The sequence below is a fragment of the Sinocyclocheilus anshuiensis genome, unplaced genomic scaffold (genome assembly GCF_001515605.1).
Source record: "Sinocyclocheilus anshuiensis isolate Anshui unplaced genomic scaffold, SAMN03320099.WGS_v1.1 scaffold916, whole genome shotgun sequence".
Taxonomy (NCBI): Eukaryota; Metazoa; Chordata; class Actinopteri; order Cypriniformes; family Cyprinidae; genus Sinocyclocheilus; species Sinocyclocheilus anshuiensis.
This window is the reverse complement of record NW_015548264.1, coordinates 1,434,171-1,455,192: the sequence shown is the minus strand read 5'-3', so window position 1 is coordinate 1,455,192 and position 21,022 is coordinate 1,434,171. Positions and strand designations below refer to the sequence as shown.

At 38.2% G+C, this 21,022-nt stretch overlaps 1 protein-coding gene across 6 annotated transcripts in view; it reads left to right on the top strand.

The window, feature by feature from the left end:
• The window catches only part of LOC107655602 (LIM domain only protein 3), a 49,129-nt gene that overhangs the window by 19,052 nt on the left and 9,055 nt on the right, over window positions 1-21,022 (top strand). For 5 of the 6 annotated variants that reach the window (XM_016443155.1, XM_016443151.1, XM_016443153.1 and 2 more), the window contains exon 3: window positions 18,499-18,624. In XM_016443155.1, the coding sequence (XP_016298641.1) occupies window positions 18,499-18,624 (126 nt within the window). Of the gene's footprint in view, window positions 1-18,498; window positions 18,625-18,689; window positions 19,153-21,022 lie in introns of those variants that run through there. The other variant, XM_016443154.1, reaches the window with a different exon arrangement.

Below are 21,022 nucleotides of genomic sequence, written 5' to 3'. Positions count from 1 at the left end.
TTTCTCAGCCCCCTCTTTGTGAGGATAGCCATAGGTCATTTCCATGCATATATTACCTCATTTGAGCTCTTCTCTGCTTCTACTGTGTCCATGATCCATTCGGATTTACAGATTAAGCGGAGGTGCAGCTGGAGAATATCGGTCACGTATTATATCTGCTGTTGAGGGGAAATCTTGAAGATCAAGTATATCATTTTAGGGAGGCCTGACTGAGCATTAGCAAGCAAGAGATGTGTGCTGAGTTTATTAGGTCTGCATGTTATGTTTCTGTCTTTCTAATATTCAATTTTAATTTGTTCAGTTCAGTGTTCTTTTACAAGAAGAAGCATTGCCTGGCACAGCTGTAGCCGGGGATGTGGTGCCACTGCATCCTTGGCTGCCATCTCTTCTCTGCCGGCATGCGAAAGTGTGATAACCAGCCTTGTTGCTTGACACGCCGAGATATGCAAGCCCCTCTGCCGCCCCCAGAGCTTTGGCAGACACCGATCGGCTTTTGTTTCTGGGTTGTGTGCTTGGAAGCCATCCGCCATCTTGGCTCAAAACACAGCCATTTGAAAACCTTGCGGCTCATTCTCCAACCTCCTAGTGCAATCCCTCCAAAACCAACTCCTCTTTTACCTGTGATAAAGCAACAGCCCCAGTCCAGCAAACAAGAGAGGAACTGATTCCCTGCCCTGAGAGGGAGGCCAAAAAAATAAACCCTACTTCTCTGAAGCATCGCCTTGCATGGCCTGGTAGCTTTTAAACTATTCATGGGGAATTGTGCAGAGTAACAAAGACAGCCAATGTTTTTGTAGGATCAGACGCACGCTCAAAATTATTTTGGCTGGTGCTTTGCCATTAGGTGTAAACTCGATTTGGTCTGCATCGCAATCTCATAAAACCTACACCTCCAGTTTACGGTTTTCTCCTCAAGTGCAAGTGGCGTAGTCAGTAAATCCGCAAGCTAATTTTTTAAATCCCAGCTGTTTGACTGAGAAGCACATCGAAGGCTAAGATCTCAGACTTATTGTTTAAGGCGTTCTCACTCCTCGCCTTCGCACTTTCTGAACATCCAATTATTTAGTACAGCTTTGTGGGTCCCTGGTCCAAGCAAGTTCCCTCTCTCCAGACCTGTCCACTATGCTTACACCTTTAGACTGAAGGCATCAGTCCTTTTTACAGTGATAAGTTTGCAGAAACCACAATGCCTCTCAGTAACCAACTTGAACATCAAACGCTGTCTCTCTCACATGCAAGTTTAACAACCAAACAGAACAAAGCACCACAGCACCAACTCAAACCTTGGACCTTCTCTGAAATGCTAGCTCAGGTATGTGTTACCCTCTCCCGCTCTGGAACACCTTGCCGTCTTCGCCTACGTATGACTGGCAGCTCTACGGACCTCCACAAGGCAGTCAACCCCACTCGCCGACAGTTACACTGCAGTTCGCGAGGACAGGCTTGGCCTAAGACCCTCAGTTGCACAACCTTAGTAATGAGCCTTTTATGGAGATAAAGAAGGGGAGGATTGCAGCAGATTCTTTCATGGTAGTCATGAAGTGGTGGGGGTTTAGTGGAAGAACCTCCAGATGGTGATTAGTCATGAAGTGGTGGGGGTTTAGTGGAGGAACCTCCAGATGGTGATTGGTCCATGTCAGCCCCACTTACAGGGGCTTGATTTGGATAGGGAGCGCAGTGCAGCAAGCCCCCTGCGCTCAACCCCTGAGCAATTTCTCAATTAGTGTGCTGCCTTGCGGAACTGTGAGACGCCGCTGGATGCTCCTCACCTCAGCCCCACAGCTCCAGGCACACAGCATCTGCCAAAATATCTCATATGATCACATGGTCAGGCTTATTTTGCTGTGGATGTTACATCAATACACATGCTTCTATCGAGAGCAGCAGACCAAAGCGTAGCCTGACTGAAAAGTGCAACAGGCACACAATTTTTTTTGGTATTGGTAAATACCTGAAGAGCACTGCTGGCAAGACATTAAATGGTTTCTCTTCTCAAAATTATTTTATTATTCTGACTATAATCAGAATGTAGTGTTCCCCTTTATATTTAGGTGTTATATCAAGTATTTTTTCTCAATGTTAATGGTGTGGGTGAAACCAGTCCGACCCAGTTGCTCTACTGTGCTTGTGTAAAATGAGATGTAAATGCAGCCGTTTTAACGCCCTGATTTATTCATGAGAGACCCAAAAGAAAGAGAAGAATGCAAATGAGCCCCTCAGGTTTGCCCTTGAACCAGACACATCCACAAACAAGTCCATCTCACCAAAAGAATTAACAACTTTATTAAATCATCTGATATAGCCCTTGTGTAAGTGTGGTGGATACTTCCTGTGTAACTATTTCAACATTACTGCTCTAGAGAAGCGGTCAACCTCACCTGAATCTTCCTATTACAAAGATCTTTAGATCTAGTTTTCTCATACATTTATAATTTTCCCTCTTCCTTCCTTTCACTTCCTTTTTTCTTTTCTCTCCTTCCTCCCTTATAACACCATTATAATATAATCAATGCATTCCTAAAATCACAACCAACCTCTTCACTACATGCATATCTGACATGGGTACTAAATGCATAAAAAGAGAGGGTGCAGCTGCCACATTGATTGTGCTGAATCACACCACTTTTCAATCTACTTTTAATCTCTAAATGCTAAAGAGGCAAAGTGCGCCAAAGTCTGTACAAGTCATCCCTATGTTTTCTCAGCCTAGCTCCTCTGCATTAGCCACGCGTGTCCTGATCAATCGCGCAAACCAGTTTGTTCCTTCATGGCAGCTCTGCCTGAGAGAGTGTCGAGCTGTTGTCCTGTGACTACTAGCACTCTGTGCACATTGCACATTAAACGCTATCACTGACTGGCTATTTAAACGTCAAGACAGAGAGAGAACAGAACGGCAGAGTCTTGTCTGTTTTTCTTTCTTTTTTTAATTGTTGTATAGCATTTACCAATTCAGAGTAAGCAAAGTCACAAGAACTAACATTATACTCTACAGTGAGATGATACGCTCACACAGACAACAAAGTAAAACGGAACATGATGGGCAAAGCAGGCTGTCGTAAAATTGCTAAGCATCTTCCCTCCAATCAAAGTTACTGCGGCATCCCTCCACACTATCCGTTCCAGATATTTGGATTTGATCAGACCCATGGCCTTTGTAAGCTCTCATTTAAAAAAAAAAAAAAAAGCAGTCTGCTCTTGGCCTGTTCATTAGAGACCTCTCCATTGTCAGGCTTGGATAGCAAGATCATTTGCACTGATTCACTTCTCTCTACCACCAATCTGCATAAAAAAGTAGCATCACACCGCGGGAAGTGTAGGTGCTGCTGTCTGTAACGCATTACTCTGATACCCATATGTCCCCGGCACAAAGCGACAGAGGGTTTTGATACTGAGAGAAGTGCGTATAATTAATTTGATTTTGAAAAGAGGGAGGTGGGTGGAGAGAGCGGGGTGCCGGTTAATGTATTGATCAAGAGTTCATTTGGCTTCATCTTCATTCTACTAATTACTTTACTCTGAATAATATCAAGGTGGTTTTCATTTTAACTGCCACTGGGAATTCCTGGGAGAAAAAAAAATACATCCAATCTATTTTATCAGTGATTAAAACATTTCAATCATTGGGTCCACAAAAACACCCCTCAAGCTCAATGTGGAGCAGCATTCAGGATTCTGTCTAATTAAAATCCTACATTAAATATTTCTTAATTATCTTTTTCAGTAAAAGAAAGGAAAGGAAAATTAATCAAGTTGGTTTTGAAGACCTTTCCACAGATGGGATCTGCAAATCTAGTGCTGCAACAATATGGCGCTATTGGTTTTCTCCTTTCCTACAGTCAAAACTCTACATAGTTAAAAGTTACATTGTTTTACACATCATTTATTTAAAAACTTGATTATTCAGTCGTCTTTGCTTTGTTACTTATATAATTGTAATTTAATTAAATTTCTCTGACAAGACAGCTGAATTCAAAATGGATAAAACTAAATGGATGCACATTCAGTATAATAGCATGTCCATCCATCATCGACAACATAAAATCTATTCAAACTCGGTAAAGCTTGTACAATTCAAAACAACTTAAGAAATCTTTTATTGAAGCATTTGTTGCTTCAATTGTACTGACAGACTTGAAGCTTGCATCATATGTAGGAAAAATACATGAAAAAGTTTGTAAAATAATTCAAAATAAAAACCTATTCAAAAATAAACTGATGCAATTAAATATAAATATCTATAAACATATTTTAGACACAGCCAGCATCAAATAACCTGAAATCTTTTTTCTGAAATTCTGCACTGATACATAATACCAGCTTTTTTTTTTAGGACTGAATATCATGCATACATGCAATATATTATGCATGTAATACGCATGACTATATGTTTATGTAATGTCAAATTAAATCTCATTATATTCTTTGGTTGAAATACAAAGAGTGTCTGAGTGTTCAGTTTCTGGCCGCAAACGAGTGATTTTGATCCTTCAATAAGGCCCAAGATGTTTTTCCTTTCATCTCATTCTCCCTTTCTCACAGTTTCTCGTGTCTTGTGACATTTCAAACAGCGGCTCGAAGCAGGAGGCCTCCATATTACGAACAAATTCTCGTCTGAGGAACAGATGGTTTAAGTCTTGCATCCTCAGGAAATAAATGAAAAGATAAAGCTACAGAACAAAGAAATCCAGCGTCACTCTCGCCTCTATTTTGTGTTAAATGAGATGGCGTGGAGATGTTAAAAGCTCTGAAGGCGTCCTGTAATTGCTATGTTGTGCTTGGAAAAAAGCTTTGCCACCATTAACCTCTCCTCAATACAATTCACTTCCCATGTCTGGCAATTACGTGGCCAATAATGCTCCATTCTTGCAAATGTGTGTGTTCTTGACTTCCTGTAATTAAATTGGGCTTTTCACATGTAATCTGAAATTGCGGAGAGGTCAAAATGGGCGCTTGTAATCGCCATCGATCGAATCTGAAGTAGAGGTGCAAATACTTAATCCTCTATTTTTCTTCCGTGCTAAATTGTCCTGATGGAAAGGTCAGGGATTTAGCTAAGGAAGGGGTCAGGGGTAGGATGGCATTGTTTTCTCCCTCTTTTCAATCATTGGCAGAAAATGAGTTCTGCAAAAACGAAGAGCATACAACAAACACTATTTTTGACAGCTCTTTCAACTTCTTAAGAGCGAAGGGCATCTCTTTTTTTTTTTTTAAATAGACCCCATCTCTCAAGTAGATTATGATTTAGAGTATCAAAAAGTTGTTTTGCTCCCTCTCTAAAATGACATTCGCTCCTAGGTGATGTATACTTCAAAGCTTTTCATGTAGCCATAACTATCATTCACCAAAGGCCACATACGCTGCAATGCATCTTTCCAGCATTTTCTATGAAGTTAGACCTTTAGAATGATCCATTTAATGTGCCGACACCTACACAATGCCCTAATGCGCCAGCTCAACACGTTTATTCGGCAATGCCATAAACAACCCTAGGACGTTCTTTCAGCAATGCTTTTCTCTATTAACCAAGGTTATTTTCGTAAACGAAAACTGAAACTAAGACAAACTATTGGTCAAAAAACATTTTCGTAAACTGAAATAAAATAAAAATTTCTAAATAAATGAAAAACTAAACGAAACTGACAAGAGTTACTGAAAAATAAACTAAAATTAAAATAATAATTAGCAAAAATAAATAATCATGTTCGTGATTTAATTAGCTCTCATTCTGTGCCATAAAATCTGACCTGTGGTTGTTTAGGGAAATACCTGTAGATGGCGCTTCATTCACGTGAGCTGAGTCCTAAGCGGCTATTCTATTCACAGAGAATGAGTTTTTGCATTTAAAAAACAAGATGCGGGCAATGAAATGGGAAATAACTATAAAATATGAAATGGGAATAATAATAATAATGCACACTTTACAGCTCACAGACGTTTAAAAGCATGCTTGACGTGCGAGAACAACATGAGAGTGAGTACAGACAAGGAATTACAATTTTTGGATGAGTCAAGTAAAGTCACCTTTATTTATATAGCGCTTTTAACAATACAGATTGTGTCAAAGCAACTGAACAGCATTAATTAGGAAATATAGTAGTGTGTCAATAATGCAAAATGACAATAGTAAACACTCATTTTTCAGTTAAAGGCAGTTCATCATTGAATTCAGTGATGTCATCATCCAGCTCAGTTCAGTTTAAATAGTATCTGTGCAATCAAGTCGCTGGATATCGCTGGATATTAAGTGAGCTGACTTAAGTGAATAGTCATTTTGTCACGCTTTGCGATTACTATGGCAGCATCTGCCTCGAGTCCATGACACAAGCACCGCCTTGACTGTACAAAACGCATTAAAATTAAAGAAATCGGCAGCCACAGTGATTTCGCCGCTTGTCGTGTCCTGTAAAAAGGGGTTTTAGAACTGTGATTGATTGCGTTGCTCATCTGAAGTGCGTGCGCACTGGAGCGACTCGTCAAATAAAGTGCAAACATAATTTAAATTACAAAAAGTTTACAGAGTTTTAATGACGATTAGAAAGAACAGGCTTCCTCAGATCCAGCACTGGAGGGTCATTGTCCTGCAGAATTTAGCTCCAACCCTGATAAAAACTCAACTGCCTGTAGCTTTCTAGAAACTCTGAAAACCTTGATTAGCTTGTTGTTTGTAAACTATTGGCATGTTTAACAAGATTACATATTTAATATGAATGAATATGAACATGAATATGAATGAATACATTTTATACATATAAGTTGCAGATTTTTGGTTTTTGTTCAATTGTAAAGTTTTTTTTTTTTTTTTTAATTATTAAGAGGTTGGCACTAGAGTAAACGGTAAACTGTTCAAAAATTCAACTTTGCTAAAATTTAACGTCTTGCTTTGGTCTACACTTGAAGTGTTCCATTAAAGGGGTCATATGATGTTGCTAAAAAGAACATTATTTTGTGTATTTGGTGTAATGAAATGTGTTTATGCGGTTTAAGGTTAAAAAAACACATTATTTTCCACATACTGTACATTATTGTTTCTCCTCTATGCCCCGCCTTTCTGAAACGTGTCGATTTTTACAAAGCTCATCGGTCTGAACAGCGAGGTGTGCTCTGATTTGCCAGCTATCCAGTGCGTTGTGATTGGCCGAATACCTCAAGCATGTGACGGAAATGTTACGCCCCTCACCATATTGTGATGCCTTGTACCGGCCGGAGCGACGAGACAAAAACATTCAAACGCATTAGTTGCATCCAGTGGGGACATAATTACGGAATATAATGACTTATACTGTTTTTTTACGCGCTGCATTGCATCGCGCCACGTAAACATAAAACCATGTCTGCATTTGTGATCGGAGAAATGACAAACTACAAAAACAGTTGGGTTGAACTGTTCTGGAACAGTGTTGTAAATACAACTTAACCACTGATTTCTAGTCATGTCCGCTTTTGGAAGGCCAAAGAAAGTAGTTTCGCTTTCACAACGAAACACATGGCGGGCTAGAGTGAGGAACGGCCGGCGGCTAGAGTGAGCGGAGGCCAGCTTGGGTGAGTGGCGGCGGGCTTGCGGCAACCACATGTGATGATCCCGGACTGGACTCTGCTTCGTCTACGGTGAAAGCTGATCCAGCGATCCACAGCGCGAAGTTGATGTATTTCAAACTAAAATATATAAAAACTAAATAGAAATGTGTTCACAAAATAAAAACTTAACTAAAACTAACAAAACCATTAATGAAACTAACTAAAACTAAACTGAAATTATAGGAAATGTGAAAATGATATTAAATTAAAAACTAATTTAAAAATTCTAAACTATAATATCCTTGCTATTAACAAAGCAGCAGAATAAGGTTGTCAGCCCTGGTTTAAAGTGCTAAATGCATGAGTTCACAAACAGTTTGGTTATTAACAAAAGTGACTGCCTGAAATTGTCAGGTAAATCAGATAATATAGGTTAGCATTTGTGCACTGAGAGCAGCTTTTTCATAATTATTCCAGTTGTCAATTGTTATGGAAGTTGGCATCTTTGATAATTAGTAGGCTATTGCAGGAACAGAAAAGGTACTTGACTTTAGTTATTTGTTCATACAAACAATATTTGTTTTGCTTCTGACTTGTTAAATAATTTGTCAATTTCAAATTTCCAGTTGTCAATAGTTATAGAAGTTGGCATCCTCAACGATTAGTTGGCTATTAGAATTTAGTGTTTGATAACTTCAATATTCAATTTCTGTACATTTTTCTAGTTGCTGAAGGGAACAGGTAGCTAAATATAACATTTATTATAATGAGGTTATGTGTTACTAAATTAAGATTGTTTTAAGGTCACTTAAATTAGAAGTTGTTATTTTTGAAGTCTAATAAATGTTAAAATTGATAGCTCTCAATTGCACTGTAATGTTGAATGGCTACAGTCAATGGTTAAATATTAGGGGAAAAAAACAATTTCATAGAGAATAGTATCTGTGATACTCTCCTTCAGTCATGAAAAAGATGCCATTAAACAAATCTTAAAAATATACTGTCTTTGTTTTTTCTACATTAATTTGAAGATACATGTGAAATTATAAATATAAAAGTATATTTAAAAACTTTAATGTTAGGTGGGATTAATCACGATTAATAAAAAAAAATGTGTGATTAATTAATTTTTTATCGATTGACAGCACTAATTTAATTACATTTCTCTGACAAGACAGCTGAATTTAAAAAAGTGCATAAAATAAAGAAATGCACATTCAGCTTTGTAATAGCATGTCCATCCATCATCAACAATAAAAAAAATCTATTCGAACTCAGTAAAGCTTGTAAAGTTCAAAACAACTTAAAGCGGTCATCAGATGCCCACTTTCCACAAGTTGATATGATTCTTTAGGGTCATAATGAAAAGTCTATAACATACTTTGGCTAAAGTTTCTCAATAACCTGTCGAAAACAGCTCTTTTCACAGCAAGCCGTTTTGGTACATTTCCCTTTAAATGCTAATGAGCTCTGCTCACCCCGCCCCGTGGGGTGACGTGCAGTTCTCTGAGAGACTGTAAACTTTAGCCGAATTCATCGTGAAACTTGCTAACTAGCACATTATTAGGAAAGGCGATTTGCAAAATTCATTTAAAAAAACGTATACTCACTTCTTCTGAAGGTGAAGCTGGATCACGAATGATTTGCACAAGCATAGACGCATTTAGGTAGATCGGGGGGCGCATTCCCTTCAAAAAACAAACGTAATCCTCTGCGTCTCCAGCGGCTCAGATGCCGGGAGTAAATGTTCATTATTACATCCAACAACAAAATACATCAATCACTTAGGAGCCATTCTCGTCTACAACCGCTCCAGAGTCGAAACAATGGCGGACCAATGACAGCTCACTCAGGGCGGAGCTGTGATAAAACGCTAGTGTAAATCAACTATCGTGGGAGGGGCCTTGCCCTGTGTGATGTCACACTGGCAGGAATCTGAGAACGGCTTGATTTTAGATTTATCGAGATTTAAAAAAAAACACTGAGTGGATTTTTATCATTATAGGTGTTGTGTACACACACTGCCAAGACAAATTTCAGTTCAAACAACATGTAAAAGTGAATTTTGCATCCGATGATCCCTTTAAGAAACCTTTTATTGAAGCATTTGTTGCTTCAATCATATTGACAGACTTGAGGCTTGCAGTGCATGCAGGAAAAATACATGAAAACAGCGTGTAAAATGATTTGAAATAAAAAATTTGTACAAAAAAAAACTGATGCAATTAAAATTAAATATGTATAAACATATATTTCAGAAGTAACCAGCATCAAATAACCTGAAATCCCTTTTCTTAAATTCTGCACTTTAGTTATTTGTTCATATAGACAGTATTTGTATTTGACTAGTTTATTAAATAATTTATTATTTTCAAATTTCCAGTTGTCAGTTGTTATGGAAGTTGGCCTCATAAACAATTAGTTGACCATTGTAGGAATATAAAAGTTTATTCGTTCATAAATACAGTATTCAAATTCAATTCTGATTGCTATTTTATGAACAAGACAATTCGAAAGTCATACCTGTTTGTAAGTACGGTTGTCAATCCTAACCACTGACTGTGTGAATGCAGCCTCTACATCAGCCGCCATTTTGTTTGCATTCAGGAACGTAAATCTCACAACGGCGGCATTTCCATTTGGGCCAAACGGTTTTGAGATCATTCGCCTGGACACATTATGTTTTTGGATGGTCCCCTCCAGTTGAGATTAGCTTAATTAGCTGTGAAGAGCAATGACTTGTGGGACTGCACATGTTTGGTGCAGATAATTGCAGGACTAGCGTGGCACACCCCGGTGCCCAGCTTGCAACTGCAGGTGGGTTGGCACCGAGAAGTGCCTATCAAAGTGCACATCTGGGCCCTGCGGGGGTTGAAAACTTTCATTACACCCTCTTCAAAATACCCCTCCGAATCCCCACACACCCCTGCCAGATTTTCTTGCTGAAAAGCCCTCCAAAGCTTTTGGATGTTTTTTTTTGTATGGCGAGGGCATAATTATTTTGCGTTTCGCTGTGATTTTCACTTGAAAGAGGCTTTGCACCTTTCATCTCGGCTGTTTATTGAATACACAGATGCATGAAAATATTTGACCGCCATTGTTTTTCGGGAGTCCATTAAAGTCGGCGTTTTATCTCCTGATACGAGTCTCTACGTTATTATCTCATAATAGCAGTTTCTCGAGTCAATTCCTCAAGTTGTTGTCTTCTTAGAGAGCTGTTTACAGTAATTACCCTGTTGAGGCAGATAGAGGCAGTAACTTTCGATGTCAGAAAACAATTACCCTTTACTTTCAGGAAGAATTTCTGTGCTCGATCTCACACCCCGGTTGTAAAAACCATCTCCGCTGCGCTTTTACCGAGCTGAGACAGTGGAAGAGACAGAGTGAAGGGCCTAATGAGTGAATGATGTTCATGTGATGCTCATGAGTTTTAAACACACACATGGTCTTTTCTGGGTAATTATCGCGGGTCTCTGCCTCAGCCTAAGCGAGCTGACAGGTCAGCGGAGAGCTGTTCTATCTGCCCTGCAGTGGAAAGCTGAGAGGCCCATAATTCATCATTAGGATATCAGAGTCCAGGTGCAGATTAGAACTGATTGAGCCAGCAGCCAGGCAAAGTCAGGGCACTCAAGGAGGAAAATCTTATCCCACAGACAATTCCCAGGTCACGCCCGCTGTAATTGAAATAATTTTGCCCAAAGAGTTGTTTAATCTTCTCAAATCACACGTGTAGGCGCTAGATTGAAGAAAGTACACGTTTGATAGCATCTGCCAACTGGTCCCTCCAGCTTTTTGTATAGGGTTGGGCGACTTTTCTTTTCAAGGATCAGGATAGGATCAAAACTGAAATCTCGTTACAGCAGAGCATTCTGCCATTTCTGAGGATAAAATGTGTAATTGCAACTATTTAACTTTAAAAATCATAATCAAATAGGCCAAAACTTCAGATTATCAGACTCTTTTTTATTTTGCTTTTATTAACAATAATTATAGACAGTAGCGTGCAGGCACCACACAATTGCGTGGGGCCCCCTCGGAACGCGATTTCTTCCGATGGGAGTCGAGAACCGGCATTTTTTTTGGACCGGTGCATAATTGGGTCAATTGTGACCTACCGATAAGCTTCAGGACAAACAATACTGTTATCGATACGCGCGTTGTTTTATCTCCGTACTTCTGTGTTAATGGCGAATTAGAAGCTGTTCTCATAAACCAATCTCAAGCTCCCATCGTCACTAAAGTTTATAATTTACATTTCTTTTTTAAGTTTGGCCAGTATTTAAACCATTCAGCACTCGTGCACTCTCCAGAGAGAGCACACTCAACAATTGCCCCATTGTAAAAACAAAAATACACAGCATGATCAAACATTTAATTACATATTTTTGAAAAAAACAAAAAGTCTAAAAATTCCCCCCTCCACCACTCAAATAAAAAAAAATCCTCGCCCCCACCAAAGTCACCTATGAGGGGAATTCACCCCATTTTCAAAAATTAAACTCAGCCCCTGAATAAATGTCTGTAAAAATCCTGATTGGAGTATCACTATAAATAATTCTACATGTTAAAAAGATGCCTTTTTTATCATGTAGATAAAAACAGAGATAAAAAAGTCCCTCTAAAACAGAGAGGGACACTCTCTGTTAGGAGAAATCACGCCCGCTCCCTGAGAAAGTCAATATTTTAATTTTCTTAAATAAAAATCGCTAGAGACGCCAGAATTCTCTATTACATTCTGTTGTGCTCCTATGCACATGATGTTCAAATATGTTGTGCTATGGTATACTGAGGAAATCTCTCTCTCTCTCTCTCTTTGAAGGGCCTTTTTATTAAAAAAAATGTGCTTTATGTGCCCTTTCTGTTTGCTTAGAGGCATTTGTAAACTGCAGTAATAAAATAACTTGAAATTTTCAACATCTTTTTACATCATTTATTTTTGCACCAAATTATAGAGAGTAGTATGGATAACTGTATCGATAAGCAGTATCGTATCGGTATCAATAAAATGTCAACGATACCCATCCCTACCCCGAAATCAATCGCAAAATCCACCAAGGGCCCCCAAAACACTAAACACGCCCCTGATTATAAAGCATAATCAATCATTTGGAAACCCCAAGAAATCACTTTTTTGACATTTTTTGCCTTTTCCTCCATATGTACTAGCTTTTCAGGTCATCTATATGCTAGTGTACTTCTAAAAGCTGACTATTTATTTTTAAAACCTTTTCTCTTCATCAAATTCATATTTTTCTTCAGAATTCTGATGACTCATTCTGCACTGCAGAGATTTTTGTCCAATCAGATGCTCTCTAGAATGATACTGCCCCTCCCCCAATAACAGCTGAAACCGACTAGCAAGTAGCAAATCATGACTCACTGTTTTAAAAACAAAAAGGCCAAAAAGTTCCTTTTTCACCAGGAAACACATCTAAGACAGAAAACTGTGCTAATCAAGCAATTTAATAGGGTCTTTAATAGGGCCTATAAAAAAGTCACGTTAGTAAAGTAAAATAAGTCCAGATGATGCTTCTTTTTGCTACTAGGTAAGTGTTTTTCCCCCTCACTTACATGCTCATGACACGCATGCATTTATATGCTAATAAATCATAAAATCACTAGCAAGTTTTTATCTCAAGATCCCAAACACTTAGTCAATATTTGTATGCGAGGATCGATCCTCTCTACAACATCAATAACGCAAGCATCAATATTTAAAGCTATAAGCTGATTTTTTTAGGCTCTCCAGCCCCAACTCACAGCACCCCAAACATTGACGTTAAAGTTAGCGCCGATGCTAACCGCAGACACAGCGCCGCACGGTAGCAGCGAGAGAGCCTGCTGCTCGAGACGCAACAAATCATTTGTCTGTTATTAACCCTGAGCCTGTAATTATGCAGATTGCCATAGATTTTCCCTGGGTGCTGAGAAGTGAGATCCAGGGGTTGCTCTCAGCGTGGCAGGCGGACGCGAGAACGGCCGCGCATTACTGAACTTGCCACATTCATCACTGTGACTGATGGCACAGGCGGCCGGTCCCCGGGTCCCGGTGGTTAATGTAGTGGGTAATTAACTGTCATTTGCCTGGTAATAGGCCGATGATCAATGGTTTGTGAGGAAACAAATTCTAATTCGGCAGCTGATGAATGCATGCTGAGGCCAGAGCGATTGAAGTCGCAGGGGTGGCGGCGGGAGAGAGGAGCAAGATGGAGAGAGGGAGCCACTGTCAGAATTTCAAATGCTTCTGGAGGTGGCGGTGTTATCATTCTTTCTCTTTTCCCGGGAAAAAAGAGGTACAGAAAGGAGAAAGTAATACTTAATTTGTTGCCCTTGATGTTCAGAAAATACCCAAACAAATGAAGCGAAATGAATACAGGCCTGACGTTTCAGATAAACGTTATGCTTTGCTTTGCTCAAAATCACATTATTATTTTTAACCTTTACAGGGCCCAGGACCCCCTACTCAGCCTCTCAACCTCTAGCCCAGTCTCTCAGCTAGAAAGCCCAGAATAAAAAAAGCTATATTTTCTCCATTATAAATTTAATTTAAAACATTATCTACCAAGGTTGTACAGAATTCAGGCTCTGATTCAATTCAAGAGCATCGGAATGACAGGAAATAGAATTGAACTGTAACTGAATTGGAATTCCAAGAAATTCCCAGACAAATGAAGTGTTCTTGCACACTGGCCCACAGAAGTTAATGTATTAAACTAAATATGAATTTATATAGGTGGCATTTCAAACCTCATTCAAATGTATCTGTCTTCGAAGTTTTCCAAAACAGTTTAAAATGTGGTAAGTTTATTTTACAGTGTCCTTGTAACATGTTACATATATTTACTATAGTAGTAACAGTAAAATATGCATACTTTCAAGCAACTAACCCTAAATCAAACCCTAACCCTATAGTTAATGTTGTTCACTATTATTACTCAGTACTTAACTTTATAATTAGACTGTAACAAGGACACCTTAAAAAAAGTGTAACCTTTCATTCTACTTCCTTACATTCAAACTCGAACTGCAATTCTGCATCATGTTTGCTACCTCAATTAATAATCAATTTAAATTCAGGAACTGAATTAAAATATAAAAGACATTCTTAATTCAGTAGTGAACGGTGCAGAACCCTGATTACTACACTGGATCATTACGTCGAAAATTTGAAATTAGTTAATAGTTAGAAATTAAAGGGATAGTTCACCCAAAATTGAAAATTCTGTCATCATTTACTCACCCTCATGTCGTTCCAAACCTGTATGAGTTGCTTTCTTATATTGAACATAAAAGAAGATATTGTTGGGTGAACTATCCCTTTAAATGAAAATGTAATTATCTTCTCAATGGACCACTGGTTGAAAACCCTGAGTGTAAAGGGTCCCAAAATGACACAGTTTGGACCATACCACTGTGTCTCATTTCTTTGTCTTATCTGAATCACTTGCATATTAGAGTCCTAGAGGGTTCTCGTTTGATAGGGAGTAATTTACAAGGATTTTGTCGAGCTGGATGAGAATATCGAGGTGACATAGCTCATGCATTTTCCATTGGGGCACTGTCTAATGATTACAGTAAAGCTGCACGCTTGAGCCTCGCTTCTGTGACCACTAGGATAAAGCCTTGTGGAATAATTTAATTGGTGTCTGTTTTCCTCTCATCAAATAAGTGCCATTCAGCTGTGAAAAGCCGCTGTGCACCTCCAACACCTTTTGTGTCCAATCAGGTGGTACTGATTGCGCATTCTCTTTTAACTTATGAATCCGAGCCGCCATGAATTTTAATTTCACGCTGCCTCTTCAGCCTGCTAAAATATACATGCCATTTTGTCAGCCTTTATGTCGAAGGGAGTTTGATTTCCTCTATAACACTCTACAAATATTACACAGCCACTGACCATTGACTGAAAACCGGACTGAGCGATAAACTCAGTTGAACTGTTGTACGTTTTCTTCACCCGACGGAACATAAATGGGAAGAACGGTCTGCATTTGTCTCCGGACTCTCAGGTTTTTCTCTTGCAGACTGCATTTAGAGAACATGCACCTCCGAATTTATTACAAGCCATGCACGCTTAATTTGCCACCTCCCTTGAGGGCCATTAGCGTCTTCGGCATCAAACTGGCAGATCGGGGAAAGACAAGTGGCAGGTAGGGCTTCATCCATCTTACCGCCCCTCCCCTTTTCCTGTTGAGCTGAGAAACAGAGCTCTCTGAGAGTCTCCTGTACGGAGGGACGTTGGATGCTTCTGGCACAGTTCCCTACTTTAAGCATCAGTGGGTCTTTTAATGTCTGTGGAGGTTCACCACTAGTGGTCAATATACAGCAGGTATATTATAGATATTTTATATACATACATAAATACATACATACATATACATATATATTTTGTTTTATATATTTTATAAAGTTTGGGATCAATATATGTACAGTATATATATATATTTTTTTTTAAAGAAATTAATACTTTTATTCAGAAAGTAGCAATACATTATTTATATTATATTACATTATAATACAAGTAATTTTACAAATAAAAGCTGTTTCTTGAGCATCAAATAGGAATATTAGAATGATTTCTGAAGGATCATGTGGCACTGAAAACGAGTAATGGCCGCTGAAAATTAATTAAAAAATAAAATAAAATAATTGATTAAAATAGAAAAAAAATCACAATATTACTGCTTTTACTATATTTTTCATCAAAAATAAATGTCTTCTCGGCTTTTTATTAAAAAGCTATAATTTAAGGATGACTCAAATTTTTTTTGCTAATCAACAATATGCCACAAAAGCTGTAAATAGAGCTGAACTTGTATCGAACATTTTTAATCTAGTGTTTAATACAAGATATGAGTTCAGATACGTAAATATGCTGGCTGGCAGAACCATTTCAGTAAAATTCTCAAGACAATTTTCACACGATCTAACTCAAGTCGAAACTCAAAAATAAAGGAGTATATTAATGTGCTGTGTGAAAATATGAGCCCAGAGTAAATCTGTCAGTTTCGAAACAAGGGAATAGCTAAAACCAGCAGTCAAAATGAAGCTGCAAAACAAATTCCCCAAAGAACATGGTTGTACATCAAGATACTCCACTTACATCTAGTTTCTGATGGATCACAATCCATTACACAGAAAAAATACAGTCAGTTCTTTAAATAAAAACACATCTATTGATTTCTCAGTGCAGCGCATGTAATACACAGCTAGATTCTCTTCACTCAATGCTTTGTGTGTTTGCAAAGCACAGACCTCTGTCCTCAAATGCTCAAAGCAAAAAGGCATGACTGTCCAATTCCAGGAAAGGTATTGGTTACTTTAAATTTGCACGAGACGAGACGTTTTGAGCTCACAGCTCGCTAGAGTGGCAAACCCAATACTAGTTTGATTCAACCTGATGACAAAAAGACCTTCAAGCATCATTTTTTCATATGGATATCATCTATCATTCATCAACTGAAATCCAGCGCGTGCATTAATGCGTCTTTTCTTTTCAGAACATGAATTAATGCACCATAATAATTTTCCTTATATAAGCGAGTTATCGTACAGTGAATCTATCATCCTTTTTATATTTGCATTTAGATCTTTGATATATATAATAATTGCAAGATGCGAGTGGAAAAAATATGCCTCATCATTTCATCTCTTTCATGCTGAGGCCTTCTGGCAATACACTTTTTCTGAAAATAGTGGAGACGTGATATCGCGAACGTGTCTATATTTAGACAGCTCAAAGAAAAAGGCATAATTCCTTTAATTAAATCGACAGCACCAATCCACAGGACGAACTCTCGTTTTCTTTCTCATCTTACCTGGAAAGCTATTGGAGATATCCTTCATCGTCTCAAGGTGTGTTGACAGTAGCCTTTAATTTTGTAGGTATTCATGAGAGTACAATCTATCTGCTCGGCTCTTTTTTATTTGCTTGTGGGAAACATAGTTTCTGAAGGTTAATAAACAACCCTGCATATCCCAGGCCTCGAGATCATTTATCAGATTGTGATCTCTTACAGAGCTGGAGAGTGGCATGCAGTTTTATCATTTTAACAACGACGGCTAAAAGTGCCCGAAGAAGTCCGCCTAATAGGTTATTTTGTTATATGATTTCGTTATCAGATATTTCTTTTCCCCCTTCCCCCCTTTACTCAGTCTAGGTCGCGGTGGAGTAACAGCCATGAATCCCTAATGAATCCTCTCCGTAATGTCCCACGAGCGGGCTGGAAAATAATAGGCTCGTTCCTGGGCAGCGGCTCTGTGGTGCTAACCTCACCCGGCCTGGACATCTCCATGATGTTCACATCGCAGTCCACTTACGTGTTTTTGTCCAATGCACAGTCTTTTTCAACCTTAAATATGGTAAAAAATTATCTTTCCCATTATGGGAAATATTGAAGTAGGCTTCGTATCGATACTGTTTTTTGGTTCTGTTCACAAGCTCTTTGTTCAGTTTGATTCATGTTGTTCAGTTGTACATATCTCAGCTATATAGTCCATTTTGCGTTCATATTTAATACATTTCATATGAATTCAAATACGTTTCTCAGGCAATGCTACACAGGGAACCTTGTGACAAAAATATTTATTTAAAAAATGAATAGCAAACAGCTGCAGATATTATAATCAGTCTTGAGTAAAACACTGTAATAATTTATATAATATGATAAACTTGTGTAATAAACCCCATAAATGGGAATGGAAAAAAATGATTTGTTTAAGGACAGACTCATAAGAGTCATTTGTTTGTGAATCAGACTACATTGGTTATTTTTAAGTTTTTGATTCATTAATAAAAAGTCATTAATAAAAAGTAATTTGTGAATTGTACCATACTGGTTGTTCTCTTTGATTCACTATAAATAACTTGTTCATAAGAGTCATTTATTTATAAATCACCCTAACAATCCCATTTCAGTCGTAATGATATGGTTGATCCAATGGTTCTGACTCTAAAACGTCACATCTTTTTCAATCTGTCAGGTTGTTCGGTGTGACAGGGAACTGTGCGGCTTGCAGTAAACTCATCCCAGCATTTGAGATGGTAATGAGAGCCAAGGAGAACGTCTATCACCTGGACTGCTTTGCCTGCCAGCTGTGTAACCAGAGGTTAGTCAAATCATATTCAGTTTTTCAACATTTCGAAATACTTAAACATATGTATCTCTGTGCAGATGTGCTGAGCCTTTTAAAACTCAAAGGCTGTCTTGAATCCAAAGCATCTTACAGTCCATTTACTACAAGGACGGTCCCGCTTAACCCCTCTATCGTGTCTTGCTCAAGGGCAAAATGGTGATAGGGAATCCCAGCAACTGTCCGGTTCATGAATCAAACCTTCTAGGGTTTGAAAAATGACCTTCGGATTAAAGCCCACCACCCTACCACCGAAAGACGGTTTGGGCAGATGTTTTCTTATCCAAATTACATCAGTGTGTTTACTACAAGTACAGTCTCCCTGGAGCAAGAAGTACATTGCTCAAGGGCAAAACAGTGATAAAGGGGATAACTCTCCAGCACATGAATCGCCCTTCAGGGGTTTGAACCAGCAACCTTTGGATTGCTGGCACAGTAATATTAAAGTATTGAACCACCATCATTTGCAAATTTTAGGGATTCTTACCAACATCTCTGAACAACAAGCCCACATGTGTAACAACAAATAAATGCCATTTAATAGACATGTTCGTATCCAAAGTGGTTTATAGTATATCTCACCCTCAAGCATCATGCCTTTCTCAGGGGCACAGTGATTATCAGGAACAAAATATCCCTCAAAATCACGAAATGCCCCTTCTGGAGTTTAAACAAATAACTTTCGACAGTTACAACCACTGCCGATCATGTTAGGCTTGAAAAGTAAACAAGTATTTCTATTACATTTGATTTTATTAAATTTACTTTAATTCTGAATAGTAAATCATTATTGTGTTTTGAAATTCTTTTTTTACATTCCGTCACCCCTAATCTTGAAAATTTGCTCACATCCTTTCTGTTGCAGTCTGTCATATGTCATGAGAAGACCACGCCATGCTTTTACACAAATTCTTCTATGGATGCTAAAACAAGAATTGTCCTAAATCTTCTTTGCATGTTAAAATGAATAGTTTGTTTTTCAGTGGTTCACTATCAAAAACAGCAATTTAACACTTAAATATTCTGTGGCTTCTGGTTTTCTTCATTACTTTGGGCAAATTGTGTTATTTGTCCTCATTCAGTCTAAGAAGAAGAGGCCATTTGTCTTAGAACGTGGCTAAAATAAAGAAGAAACCTCATGCACGGCTGTTCATTAGATACCTGCTTCATACAAACACACAGGTGCCAGAGAGCAGTACACATGAGAGGGGCAGATTGCAGGATCTGGTTACTCTCAATTAACACCGGGTTTTTGTCTTGCCACTTCACTTGACTGCACGAACCACGCACACCTAATCTAAGAAGTCAGCTAATCTTCATCAGCAGAGTCACAGATGCTGTGCCCCTGATGCTCCGCCGGCCCGGCATTATAGCCCATTTAGAGGCGGGCAAATCTTTCTTTTTACATTAGGCCAGCCTGTTTAATAACTGTTTAATAAAATCGGCGTCAGTCTGCTTTACACGCTCTGACGAGGCCTCTATGCATCTTTCATTCCCCCATCACAATTTCACTGGTGTTCACCACAAGATTTATAGCACGGAGCCGGTGCTAATTACCCATATCTCAGACTGAAGCTTGAATTTCCTGTCAGTTTATTGACATTTTTGGATGTTTTGGTGGAGAGATGGATGAACATAGGTGTCCTTAGCAACAAACTCACATTCAGCGGTCCTAAAAGTATTTGGATTCTTACACCGTGCTTAAAAATGTATTGCATTACATAAAAAATATAAAATGAGATCCAATTTATTCTGTGCAAAGTTTGGGGTCAGTAAGAATTTTTGAAAGGAATACTTTTTTATTCTACAAGGACGTATTCAATTGATTAAAAGTGACAGCAAAGACATTTATACTGTTACAAACGATTTCTATTCAAATAAATGCTCAAATAAACTTTCTATTAATCAAAAAATCCATTAAAAATGGTTTCCACAAAAAATATTAAGCAGCAAAATGGTTTTAAACACTGATCTTACAAAATGTTTCTTGAGCACCAAATCAATATATTCTAATGATTTCTGAAGGATCATGTGACACTGAAGACTGGAGTAATGAGTACTGAAAATTCAGCTTTGCATCATAGGAATAAATTACATTTTATTTCAATAAATATGAATAGATTTAAATAGAAAACATTTCAAATCATTTTAAATTGTAATATTTCACAATAATTCTCTACTGTACTGGGGATCAAATAAATTCCTTGGTGAGCATAAGAGACTTCTTTCAAAAGCATTTAAAAATCTTACCCCAAACCCCAAACTTTTGGACTTGAGAAGAACTGATTTCCCACACACCTTGGAACAAGTTGGTTAAAAGTAATTGCAAAAAAAGGTAATTGTTTATTTGATGCCACTTTGGTTTCTAATTAAC